Source organism: Betta splendens, chromosome 22, assembly GCF_900634795.4.
Source record: "Betta splendens chromosome 22, fBetSpl5.4, whole genome shotgun sequence".
Taxonomy (NCBI): domain Eukaryota; kingdom Metazoa; phylum Chordata; class Actinopteri; order Anabantiformes; family Osphronemidae; genus Betta; species Betta splendens.
This window is the reverse complement of record NC_040900.2, coordinates 13732618-13745375: the sequence shown is the minus strand read 5'-3', so window position 1 is coordinate 13745375 and position 12758 is coordinate 13732618. Positions and strand designations below refer to the sequence as shown.

General features: G+C 44.1%; 2 protein-coding genes across 11 annotated transcripts in view; one reads left to right on the top strand and one right to left on the bottom strand.

Moving 5' to 3' along the window:
• Window positions 1–1065: 1065 nt before the first annotated feature.
• Window positions 1066–4359, top strand: LOC114848915 (insulinoma-associated protein 2). Its single transcript, XM_029139827.3, has one exon. It carries the CDS (start codon window positions 1208–1210, stop codon window positions 3173–3175), a length of 1968 nt encoding a protein of 655 aa, XP_028995660.1. The 5' UTR covers window positions 1066–1207; the 3' UTR covers window positions 3176–4359.
• A 79-nt stretch (window positions 4360–4438) lies between these two features.
• Window positions 4439–12758, bottom strand: part of ralgapa1 (Ral GTPase activating protein catalytic subunit alpha 1) — a 45734-nt gene continuing 37414 nt past the window's right edge. For 6 of the 10 annotated variants that reach the window (XM_029138136.3, XM_029138139.3, XM_029138144.3 and 3 more), the window contains 2 exons: window positions 10125–10249; window positions 4439–7297 (listed from right to left, as the gene is read on the bottom strand). In XM_029138136.3, coding sequence (XP_028993969.1) covers window positions 7152–7297; window positions 10125–10249 — 271 coding nt within the window. In that variant the 3' untranslated portion in view covers window positions 4439–7151. Of the gene's footprint in view, window positions 7298–7542; window positions 7652–8863; window positions 8955–9025; window positions 9058–10124; window positions 10250–12758 lie in introns of all 10 variants that reach the window. The other 4 variants (XR_003784336.3, XR_003784337.3, XM_029138141.3 and 1 more) reach the window with 4 other exon arrangements.

The window sequence follows — 12758 nt, the reverse complement described above, 5'->3', positions numbered from 1 at the left end:
AACAACCAGACTTAGGTTCTACAGGAACCTTAATTAGTTTGTACTGTGTCATGTCTATTCCCCAGGCGGCCCTCGTCAAGTCCACCCTTGATTGATTTCCAGGGAGCGACGCCGGCTGGCCAGAGCCCACTGGACGAGCTATAGAGCGCCTGGCCCGCGCAAAGGGGCCGGTGGAGCCCGGGGGGAGAGGGTGGATGGATGGATGGATGGATGGATGTCCCTCCGATCTCTTATCGGCCACAGCAGCTTCTATGTGGATGGGGGGGGGGGCGAGAGTGAATAGGACACACACACACACACACACACACACACACACACGCACAAGAGATAAGATACACTCGCACACGCAGAGGGAAATCTGTACCCGAGGTATTCCCACCGACAACAAAGGCCGATAATCAGACTGTTAAGCGGGACAGAAACGCTCATTAGAAGTCGTAAAAAGATGCTATCTGGATCTGATTCCTCGTGGGCGCTGTTTCTAATTACAATGAGTGCAACACATGCGCACAAACCCGATCAGCAAAAATATAACTGTCTGTTCACCGGTGGTAATAACTAAGAACACAGGAGCCTGAATGAGGGAAAGGGCGAGTGGCAGAAACGTAGTAACACAGAAAAACAGGCCGTCGACTAAATGTGGGAGAAACGTTAATTGCGTAATAATAATAATAATAATAATAATAATAATAATAATAATAATAAAGACACGACAACAAAAAAATTTGCAAACATATTAAAAATGTTGAAAAGTCAATCTTACAGCTACAGTTTTTAATGCGGACGTGAATTCAACACCAAACATAAAACTGAAAGAATCCGCACAAAATCCTTCTTTTATTGTGGTAAATGGGTTCTTCTTTAAGGTTAATCAGAAAGTTTAACGCGTTTAGTCAACCATTTTCAGAAGGGTAATAATAATGTAGTCTTCGCTGTTTAGTTCTGATTCTTACGAAATAATGAATTCGAGCTGTTTGGTGGTGGTAAAAAAACTCTATTCAAATGAACAGCGTGTGCGTGTTCCCCAGGCTCGCTCGTGTGCTCTCATCACACCTGCGCGCGCCTCCATCTCTCTCTCTCTCTCTCTCGCCCTCTTCCTCTCTCTGCTACTTCAAAGCTCAACTTGAAAGTGGAGCTCGAGACGAGAGTTGTTGTTGTTCCATCCGACTCTTGGTGCCCCGCTCTGAGCAGCGTCATCACCGCCGCCATGCCTCGAGGATTCCTTGTGAAGCGAAACCGCCGAAGCTCGGCGTCATATTGGCCCAGAAACAACAGCAACACCAAACCTGTAAGTTACGAGGGTGAAAAGAAAACCGAGAACTACAAAGCGACAAACGCATCCAGCGATGTGTTGACTGCTCTCCCGTTAGAACGCCCGGATGAACAACCTCCGGTCTCCCGCGAGGACTCCACCGGTGTCCGAGAGTCGTGGAACCCGCACGTGGAGTCTGCGCTGGAGGCAGAAGCAGACCGGCGCGCGCAGTTGCCGGAGACCGAGGAGCAGGTGAACGAGGTCGATGTCTTGACCCCTGATGGCGATTTCTCCCGCTTCTTCCTGCCTCCGCCACACGATTTGACGCTGACGGAGTCGTGTAGTCCCGTCAAACCAGTCGGCACGAGACTGCTCGAGACCCACGCGGAGGGAGAGAAACCGCTGTTGTTCCCAACCAGGTGCCTGACATCCTCCCCGGGACCGGAGTTGCCGTTTTTAGTGAGCCCTGCGCAGACCTCGGTGTCCGCTTCTATAGAGAGGCTCCTCGCGAACAGCAGCCGCCCTCACGCGCCATCCTACGGCCACAGTAACAAGTACGACTCGAACATGGCTCACGTGCACATGTTCCCGGCGCTGACGCTGATGAACCAGGAGCAGCACCAAGCAGCGAGGAAGCGCTCCTTCCTCGAACCGGACCAACGCTTGAACAGCGGCAGACCCAACAAACAGCCCGCGGGGAACCCGTCGAAAAAGCACAAAGTTACCCGGAAACTTAACTTCGAGGACGAGGTCACGACGTCTCCGGTTTTGGGTTTGCGGATCAAGAAAGAGAGCCCCGAACTGAGGAGGCAGCGAGAGAAGTCGTGCGGTCCCACCGGAAACCAGCCGCTCGGAGAGTTCATCTGCCAGCTCTGCAAAGAAGAGTACCCCGACCCGTTCTCCCTCGCGCAGCACAAGTGTTCCCGCATAGTGCGCGTGGAGTACCGCTGTCCAGAGTGCGACAAAGTTTTCAGCTGTCCCGCCAACCTGGCTTCGCACCGCCGCTGGCACAAACCTCGCCCGGTAAACAACCAAGGAGGAGACACGCAGACAAACAAGAACCAGCCCTTAAAAGAGGCGCGAGGGCCCGTGCAGCACGAGCGGCAGCCGGCGGAGATGGAGGGCAAAGAGAACGAGCTGCTGCGCGTGAACACGAATCAGCACCACGGAGGGCTGGACAGCTCCCGCATTAGGCGCGAGCCGGCTCTCGTGCTGCTCCACGGTCAGGCGCGAGACAGCCCAGACGGCGACAGCCTCGCGCCTCCTCGTTACGACAGCTCGCCTCGTTACCGAAACACGGTGGAAAACTGTCTGGACTCACAGCAACAGGTGCGAGCTGCGGACAGCCCGCCGTCCAGCCTGCTTCTACTGAACGGCAACCCGGAGGAGCGCGCGGACCTGCCGCAGCAGCAGCAGCCTCTCGCGCACCCGCCTGTATCCTTTGTGCAGTCGTTACCGGACGAGGACGTGTACGACTGCCGGTACTGCGGGAAGAAATTCCGCCGGCAAGCTTACCTGAAGAAACACCTGGCCGCGCACGAGATGACAGCGGCGGCGTCTCCGCCCTTATCATCTTATGGCCAGGTGCGCGAGACCAATGGCGGACAGAGCCAGGTGTTCCTGTGTCACCTGTGCGGCGCGCGCTTCCCGTCCATAGAAATCAGGGACAAGCACCGTTTGTGGCACGCCATGAGGGACGAGTTGTTGGGGGGACCACTGGGAGGAGGACTCAGACCGGACGTGTTTCATGCGCACAGAGAAGAAAGCGGTGCCGGGGAATGCGAGCAGCAGCAGCAGATCTTCACGTGCAAGCACTGTCCGTCTACGTTCTTCAGTTCTCCCGGGCTCACGAGACACATAAACAAGTATCATCCAACCGAGAACCGGCAGGTGATGCTGCTGCAGATGACGGTGCGACCGTGACATGCGCACGAGACACACGCACAGACGGACGCCTGCTTAGAAACATTGAGTGTTTGACCGGCATGAGATGGAGCTGCATTAATTCTCTCTGAGCTGTGGTCAAGGAGTGAAAGGTTTATCACGCAGTACTGCGTTACTGTGTTATGATACGTGATATGTATTGGTGAAATACGGACACTAGAATAATATTAACTTGAATTCTTGGTAATGGGTTAAATGCTGTGACGGACACGCTGGTGTCAAAACACCGCTGCGTGCGGTCAGTTCCGCGCCGAGCCCCGTTCAGATACACTGGAGCTGTCCACGGTACTGAAACCATGTCCCCGAAGGCTCTTTACAGTTCAACCCTTCGACAAACAGAAGTGCGAGGGAATTTCTGACTTTTGTTGAAGACAAAGGGGATGTTTTTTATGACAGTGACAGGCCTGAGATATTCCACTATCAAATAAATAGCATAAGATTAAAATATTTACACAAAGAGGAGGCAGTAATGGGAGTCTTGTTCAAAAAGACTTCCTTACTCTCCTATAAGTGGTAGTTACACATTCTTTTGTCTATTCTCATATAGAGAATATTACTGTAATGTATATTACATCTCCTGTCCTCACTCTGTGTATGATACATTAAGAAACCAGAAATACTTTTGTTTGACCGAGAATTCTAAACTAATATCCTGCAGCAGTAAATCACTTCTTCTCTACATAAAGAACATTCAAAGTCAACATAATTCTGTGGTAAAATAATCGGATCATACTGACATTCAGGAGCATCAATGACATTTGTGGCTCATACTGACTGGTGTCACGTGAAGCAGAACCAGACCATCAGTAACAAAACTGTCCTAACTAGGTTTAAAATACAATTTAATGTACAGTGACCGATTACAAGCAAAAATAAAAAAAACGGTAAGACCAAATTATGCCCTTCATAATATATGTGCCCGTTATCTTCTCTGCTATAAAATATTTTCATATAAAAATGAAACATTAACTGAACATTTAATTAAAATGTGTAAAATGTCTTTTGTCTTTATTAATTATACTGAAGTTGAAGTATTTGCTAAATGCCTTCATGATGCTAATATGCAACTGTGGAAGCCTATACAGTATTATTTTGATATGTCTGAAGTTAAATGTGAACTTTATTCTAAATAATGTCAATAAATGTTATGAAGCCTAATCAAATACACCTTGTCCTGCACTGCCAAGCCTTTGCTCAGCTGAAGGGAGCACACGCACACACATACACACAGTATAAACCCGGTTCTGGTGTCAGTGGTACGAATTATTTATTGTCATATTTCATCATCGTACATACACACTCTGCGTGTATAAAAGATTCTACACGTTTTACAAGTTACACTTTGACAGTATGATACTTTGAGGAGTGTGCTGGCGCCAAGCTGTGCAATGCAACACATGCAGTTAGTACTGGACCGATGTCATGCAGTAATGTACAGTCAGTAGTTACATCCAAACGAACAGCTCAACCCGTATCCTTCTACTCAGGCACGCAAGTTCCACATTTTGGTTCAGGGCAGAGGAAGGGAAATTTAAGCTGCTGCTGTCACGAACACTGAAAAAAACAACAATTCGAGTCAAAATTCTGCAAATAAACAGTAGCTGATATAAACATTACAAAAATGGTGAAAGTCTTTTGGGTAACTTCTCTCTATGGTTGCTGCTAATTTAAAAAGGTGACATGTCTCCAGCTCTATCTAGAGGACATTAAAGGAGAAACAGGACTCAAGTCATCAAATGGAGACGCTGTTATCCCACGAGCATAAACAAGTGTAAACAAGCTGCTGCTGCTTGGTTCAGGGTTGGGGACAGAGTTTGAACTGCGGCCCTGTGGACAGGCTCAGATTGTCAAAGTGGCTACAAGTAACCGATCAAAGGGACACAGGTGGTGACAGGCAGGTGTGTGCAGTGGGGCTATAAATTAACTTTTGCCTTCGCAATCATTTATAAAGGACATGTCAAGTCTCACCTGTGTTCAAATACACCTGTAGAAATTGACAAAATTCATTTAAAGTGATTTGACAGAGCTAGAAATTCCGTTCCCCAAGACACAGGGATTAAAATAAAACAAATGGCAAATACAGCTGTGGATACAAGCTCTTCAAGCATGAAGTAAAATGCAAAACCTTTGAGCCCAATTTGTATTTTCAAAAACATGTTTCAGATAAATCTTACTTTCATGAGGGTGTAGAGAACGTAAAAAAACAAAAAACATAACCAACGAAATTATCTAAGATGCAAGAACATAGAACTTCAGCAGTTGCTGCTGGGAGCGCTGAAATGAAAAGTCAGCTAAAAAACGATCAGGAGTGTGAATCCATCCCGATTCCCTCTATCCAGAAACGGGACAACGGATAAGTCTAATTACAAGAAAAACATTTTAACCATTTCATCTGTGCGAACAGTACTGAACGTTTTCCTTTCTCGCCCTCTTTGGCATCAGAGCTACATTATCTCTGTTTGTGAACACTCTGCTGTTCGTCCACCACCCTCACTGTGGTGGTGAAAATGAATTACCTGTCAACACGTCAAACCATACTGTAACAGACCGAGGTAAACGAGGCCCAATAAAGTTTGTCTTAAAAGTTTTTTCGATTCCTTAGATGTAGTGCAAACTGTTTAGGAACCGTTGGAACATAAACGTAGTGTGAACCTAGTTATCGTCACGTGGTCCGAGCTTAAACCACAGTTTGGTTTTGGCAGCTATTCTCACAGAACAGTATATACACAACAATCCTCACACTGTACACGTTCTCATAGATACTCATTTATCTACTACACATTATATATATATATATATATATATATATATATATATATATATATATATATATATATATATATATATATATATATATATATATATATATATATATATATATATATATATATATCCAGAAACGGGACAACGGATAAGTATATATATATATATATATATAGTCCTATAGATATACAGAATGCACACATACATACAAAGTCAAACAAAAAAGAAAAGCAGTGGTTTCAATGCATCGGCTTGACTGACCTAAAAATACAGCAACATGTGAATTTGGTTCAAAACACATTTAACAGTTGAAAAAGCAGAAATGGGAAAATGAATCTAATGAAAGTTTATCAGTGCTTGTTCCTATTTTACAGCAGGAGCAAATCAAACAAACCTTTAATAAGAAGTGCTCGTTCTTTGTTTTCTAGAAAGCCCTTTTGCCTCCTCTGCAGGAGACCAGTCTCTACATGCAGTAACACTGTTCCTGACATAAAGTCACTCCCGGTCCTTAAACATCAGGAAGACAATTTATTTTCTGAATTCAAAAGCAGAAAATGTTTGTGGTTTGGGAGAAGCGCAAGGAAATGAACAAGGTTCTATTTACATTTTAGGAGGACTGAACAAACTGCTGCTCTTAATGTTTTAGACTGAAGAGACTCGCTTCTGTGTGTTTCGTAGTTTGATCTTTTTGAATGTTTCTTCTACAGTTTCCAGAAGAAGACGAACTTGATGTGGCACAGTGGTCTACTACTGGAGTTTGTATAATGGCACAGACTACTATAAATTAATACTGTATTGTATTGATGTGCTCTACTGTTACAGATCAGCCTCCTACAGTGGCAGAACTTATTTTTATGTTAACTGTGAGCAAAGCTGAGGATAAATAAAGCTAAAATGAAGGTACAGTAAAGTTTCCTCCTCAGACTCCTTTTAAGTGACAGCGTCAGAACAGCAACATGCTAGAGAGGAAAGTGTGAGTACAGCGGTACAAACACCCCTGGTTGTCACATTCATATAAGAAAAGCATCAATCATTGTGTTTAAAATAATATCTGTGATGATCATCATTACTCGAAAAACAGTTAAAGACCTAATTTACCCCAGCAACACATTTTTCAAAGAGTAATTCCAACCGATTGACTTGTGTGTGGACGGCGCCAAACAATGGAACCTGGGGATCAAACGGTAGGACCTCAGGTCTTATTGGCTGATCCAGAGGAGCGTCGCAGCTTCATGGACATGCGGCTCTTGCTAGTCCGGGGGGACATGGGGGACGCAGAGTCGCTCCCGGCCTCCCCAAGAGCCGGACTTTCTCCCCGAAGAATCTCTAGGCAGGAGCCTGCAGAGAAGAAGGGTGAGGTGGGAGGTGAGGGACCAAGAGGTTCAGTGGAGAAGAGAGGGATAAAAGAGGATAAGGTGAATAACAGGAGAAAGGGATAAATGGACGACAAGAACATGATATCATGTGTTCTACTGAGCCAGGTCTCACGCGCACACATGCACACACAGGCTAAAAATGTGTTCCTGAAGATAATTTTAACTACATCAGGTAGGAAACAGGACGTCTATCTCTACAGTGTGTACCATTCACAGCCTGCATGGAGGACCTTCTGCTTGAGGCCTTTCCCCTTCACCCTAAGCAAGCTAAAGCTGTCTAACGGTTTAGGAACCAGGTACATAACACTGTGGTCCTCTAAAACGAAAAAGTGTGGAGAGCAATATCAAGAAATGGTGTCAGGGAGGAGGAAAAATAACACATAGGGAAAGAGAGGAGGGGAAATTTAACAGGACAGAAGGACAAAGCATAAACACAAAAGTACACAAAGGAGACAATGAAGGAGCAGTTCAGGAAAGTGTAGCAGAAAAAGAGAAACAGAAACAGAGGAAATGAGTAAAAAATAAAGATTAAGAAGACTTTATACAAATAATGAGGGAAGAAACGCAAAAGACCACAAATTGGCATCGTAACACAGACAATCATATCACATGTGCTTCTTAAATGACACAACTAAAGCTTGTGAGGCACAGTATTTAGCTGTTTCTACCCACATTATGTAAAGAATGAGCATGTGTGCATTTGTTGGTGTGGGGCTGATGTGCATCATCACCAAAGCGATGGAGAGGAGCAAACGAGAGGTTAGAGGCGGAGCTTCACCGGGTCAGTGTTATGGCAGGTTAATCACACAAACAGGAAGGTTATTACAGTGAACAGGAGGAGAGTCTGTCACATTGTTACAACGAAGACTGGGTGTAGTTTGGTATTCAACAAGCTTATATTAAAAGAGATGGCAACATGTTTATGCTGAAAAAAGGTGAGTGTGGGTCTAAAGAAGCTGGTTTCCAGGTCTCGGGTCTCAGGTCCAGGACTGTTTTTATAACTTACTGTGTTTTGTTTGCTTCCACCCCCCCCCCATCTTTTGTTCAACCTATGAGTTGGGATCTTGGGACAATATGTGCTACTTATAGAGATTCCCCATGAAGACGTAATGCTTAATGAGGTGTTGGTTCTGTCTCATTCACAGGTACAATTATCCTAAAACACTACATATGACCCATTTGGCACCAAACAGTACACACAACAAGCCTCTAATCACAGTTGAGCTTTTCACATCTAAAGAAAAACATTATTTCCTCCCAGACTTGGAGACCAACTGAGCTAAAATAGAGAAAGCTCTGCACTAACACTGAAACAAATCTCCAACTAAATCATACAAATGATGCTGACTGAAGAGAAAACGGCCTCTAAGTAAATAGAAAAACAAAATGGCAACATAACTAAGAAGTACAAAATATTTGAATCTATTCAACAGTACAGTTAATATTGTTTTATTGTTATTTTTGAATCAAGCTGACGGGACTAATGTTATGGTTGGACATGTACAATGAGTCATACCAAACTACACACCTTTTTATTTTGAATAGTAGAGTGGGCTGCTATTAACACATGCACACCTTCTTAAACTGGAGAAAACAAAGGAAGAAACACGGTGGTGGAACTGGAAGAGAGCATGAATCAGGCTGAAGAACCAATCAGAACAGGACGTGCCAATCATGTGACCAGGCTTACCTTTTAACTATAGGCAAGTGAGACAATACGATCTAAGGAGGGAGGGAAAAAAACAAACCAATAAACAAAAGAAAACAAAATGAAAAATAAGGCAAAGCAAATGAAAAGGAAAGAGCAATCAACAGTTTGTAAAACAAATCAAATGACAACAGAGAGAGAAGAATGTTTGATCGCTGTTACTGTCAAGTAGGACAACCTGCGAGTTAATGTAAGAAGAGAGGATGTGGTGCTGGAACGGCAGGGAATATTTCAGAGCACAGGATTCATGCATTTAGCAGCCTAATACTGTATAATAATGTAGGAGGCCTAATCAAAAAGGACGAGTAATGTAATACTTCTATTTTACCTTGTGGATCCTGTGTGCTGAAATAGCACCTGGGCTGAACGACACCCAGTACGACCAATACATGATACAGAACAAGCATGCTGCTTAAGCAAATGGAATTCAAATGCTATGTTCTTGATGAACATTTCTATCAGGTTAATCTCTGTGTCATTCAGCCACGAACCAGGTCCAACTGTAAAATCATTATTATTTTAAAACAATAACCAGTGTGGTTGAGGGAGCTGCTGCAGAGAAACAAACAACAAATGACAAACACGGTAAAGAAAAAAAACACGACATGAGTCGTCTTGTTAAAATGCAGATAACCAACACAAACATACGTCAAACAGCAGTGTTGTCATGCGCTGTATATGTAAGAGCGCTTACAAAATAACAGCGTGGCTCTGTTAAACAAATCCAATTATTGTAAATAAGTGCTGTGTGAAATAACAAGATTAAGTGTAAGGACTGTTTGAAATAGAAGACGACAAAAGCATCCGTCTCTGCCTAATAAACGTAGCAGGATACACGAGAGGCAGATATGTGAATAGAACTCCCAGGTGCTTGCTTGACATCTGCACGGCTGATCAGATGTCAGCTAATTCATCATTGAGGCTCTAGAGACATAGGAAAGCTCATCACAGCTTCACATTAAAACACAGAACGGAGCGGATACAAGGCTCTGACTGTGCGTGTGTGATCTCGACACATCATCTGTTTCAGCTGAGGTGGAGGGGGTCTTTTGTGGTGCTGGTGTAAAGGGTTAGGTCTTACCAGTGTCGGAGGGCAGGTGTGTGCAGGGAGCAGGACTGTAGACACGGGCTGCATAATCCTCAAAGGTGGTCGGTTCCAGGTGGTGCTGCACTATGGTCTCCAGGTACCGGGCTCGCTCCTCATAGCTGAGGTCAAAGGTCAAGGTTGAAACAAAAATAAACAAAAGGAGGAAAGTGGAAGGAAATCACGTCTTCCTACGATTATACTAAAAAAAGGAAAGTATACTGTGGCTGCCCTGGGAAAAATCTTAAAATGGCCACAATAATAACAGGTTCGACAATTTGAGAGAAAGAGAAAGTATCAGTATAAGGGCAGGGTTTATAAATGAATTTACATTAAGAAAACCAAAATGTAATTCTGGGCAAAACAAAGTTCAGAACATCAAAAGCATCAATTTAAAAAAATTGATAAAAGTTGATGTGAGAGGACATAATGTGAACTACACATTGTCACATAACTGCATGACAACATAACATATGATTAAAAAAATATAAAATCAAAAGCTTAAAAAAGTTAAATAAAATCAAATAAGTTGCAAATGATCTAATAAAGCAGATAAACCAGTTTTAGCTCCATACACATATTTTCCATGGTACTGCAGCTAGAGAGGAAGACAAACCAAAGAGCTTTTATCATTTGCTATTAAAGCTTTTAGCAATGCATTCAAAGAAAGATGGATTCTGCAGAGAGTGGACTAAATGGAAACCAGGACCTCCACTGTCCATCTGAGAGAGATAACCTCATTGACAGAATGACCCTATGTTCCTTAGTTCTTGTCATACATCTAACAATAATGACGGCCATGCGCAGCAGCTACACTCTCCTGGACACACACAGCCTAATCATCTCCCAATAGTATTACCATTCACTCAGTGAGTGTTTTCAATGAGAGCGCTGTGTGTCTGTGTTTGATAAGGCTGCTTGTGAAGAGCCACAGTGTGTGTGTGTGTGTGTGTGTGTGTGTGTGTGTGTGTGTGTGTGTGTGTGTGTGTGTGTGTGTGTGATGGGATTAAGCCAATGAATCTTCAGAATGACATTTTTGTGTCTGTACCTCAGTGTGCGTGTTGTGAATGGGTCAGCCATCAGAAACGGTGCCCATGGGTTTTCTATTGAGTTAGAAAGCTGCTCTATGTGCCTCAGAAGGACGAAGATTCAGGTCTAATGGTAACTGATCCAGTTAGAGACAATGATAATAACAACAATATGGCTCCTTTAAAGTGGAGGGACAGACTGCGCTGGCAGAAAAGACAAGAGAGGAGAGGAGGAGGGCCGGAAACAGAGGCGGAAAGAATTAAAGCTTGCAAAGCAGAGAGAACAAACTTCAGACAACTCAACAAATGTTGCAGTTTGCATCAACAGCTAGAAAAAAGATCTTAGATTAAAACGTAACAGCTGCTTAAAAAGGGCCAAAGAAATTATGAAGGAAGTAGTGAGGAAACTAATGTGGGGATGTGAGGAGAAAGCAGCAAAGACCTGAGATGAAAGTGAGACACAGAGAGAAAGAGAGCTTGTAAAAGATGGGGGGGGGGGGGGGGGGGGGGTGGAAGCAAAAATGACGAACGGTGAGAACCTACAGTGAGTCACAGCAGAGGTGCGAGGGGTGAGACAGGGAGGAGGATATTTAAGTACCTGAACAGTGCAGTGTGAGCGCGTCTGTCTGCCTCCTGGCCTAAGCTGAGAGAAGAGCAACAGTCACGCAGAGTCTCTGTGCGATCTCACGGTTTGCCTTCCTGTTTCCGACTCCCCTGCATGACACTTCTCACCGAGCGAGGGTGTGAAGGGGGAGCGGTGTGCAGCGTAATGCAATTAAGAACAGGCAGCGTTATATATTCTGACAAACAGCAGCTTGCCTTAACTATGGGTGGCTGCGGCATCAAGGGCCGTGAGGAGAGTCTGCGAAGGCCAAGAAACCGTAGGCAGGAACAGGGAGAAGCAGGACAAACGTCAGGCTCTCACTGCTGAGATAAACGACAGCAACATCACGCTACTGTTCTTTACTCTTTGTGCTCATCTACTTCCCAGCGGGGGGCGTCTGCTACGGCCTTATGTCACCGTCTCACAATGACACAGACGGCTCCATTCAGATCTGGTCTGAACCACAGGTTGTAGGGCCTGCACATACAACCAGGCAAATTAGAGTTACAGCCAATCACAGAACTGCAATCTACCAATTAAGAACACTACATTTATGGATGTCACCCGCTGACAGACTAAAGTCAATTCACACACTGCTGTGACACAGTGCTGATGTGTCGCCAGAGCAACATTTACACGAAGAAACTAAAAACTTTGTATCTCATATTTCAACACACTTACTGTGCAAATCTTGTATATTATAATATATTTTAATATGAGGATTTTACTTGTTTATTTTAAATGAAAATAGACACAGCTGGAGCTTCCTCTTCTCCATCATATATTCATTATCCATATTATTTAACAGGGGTTCTGTTCCCTAACGTCTCTGATGTTCATCCTATTAAGGGAAGTATAAAGCATGCTATACAAATAGTTATTATTAGCTGTATGTACAAAGTACAAACCAGTGAGAGGTCAAAGAAAATAAGACTTGCATTGCGTTCGCACATCTCTGCCTCCATCCAAATGACAGTCATCACTATGAAATGCACTGTA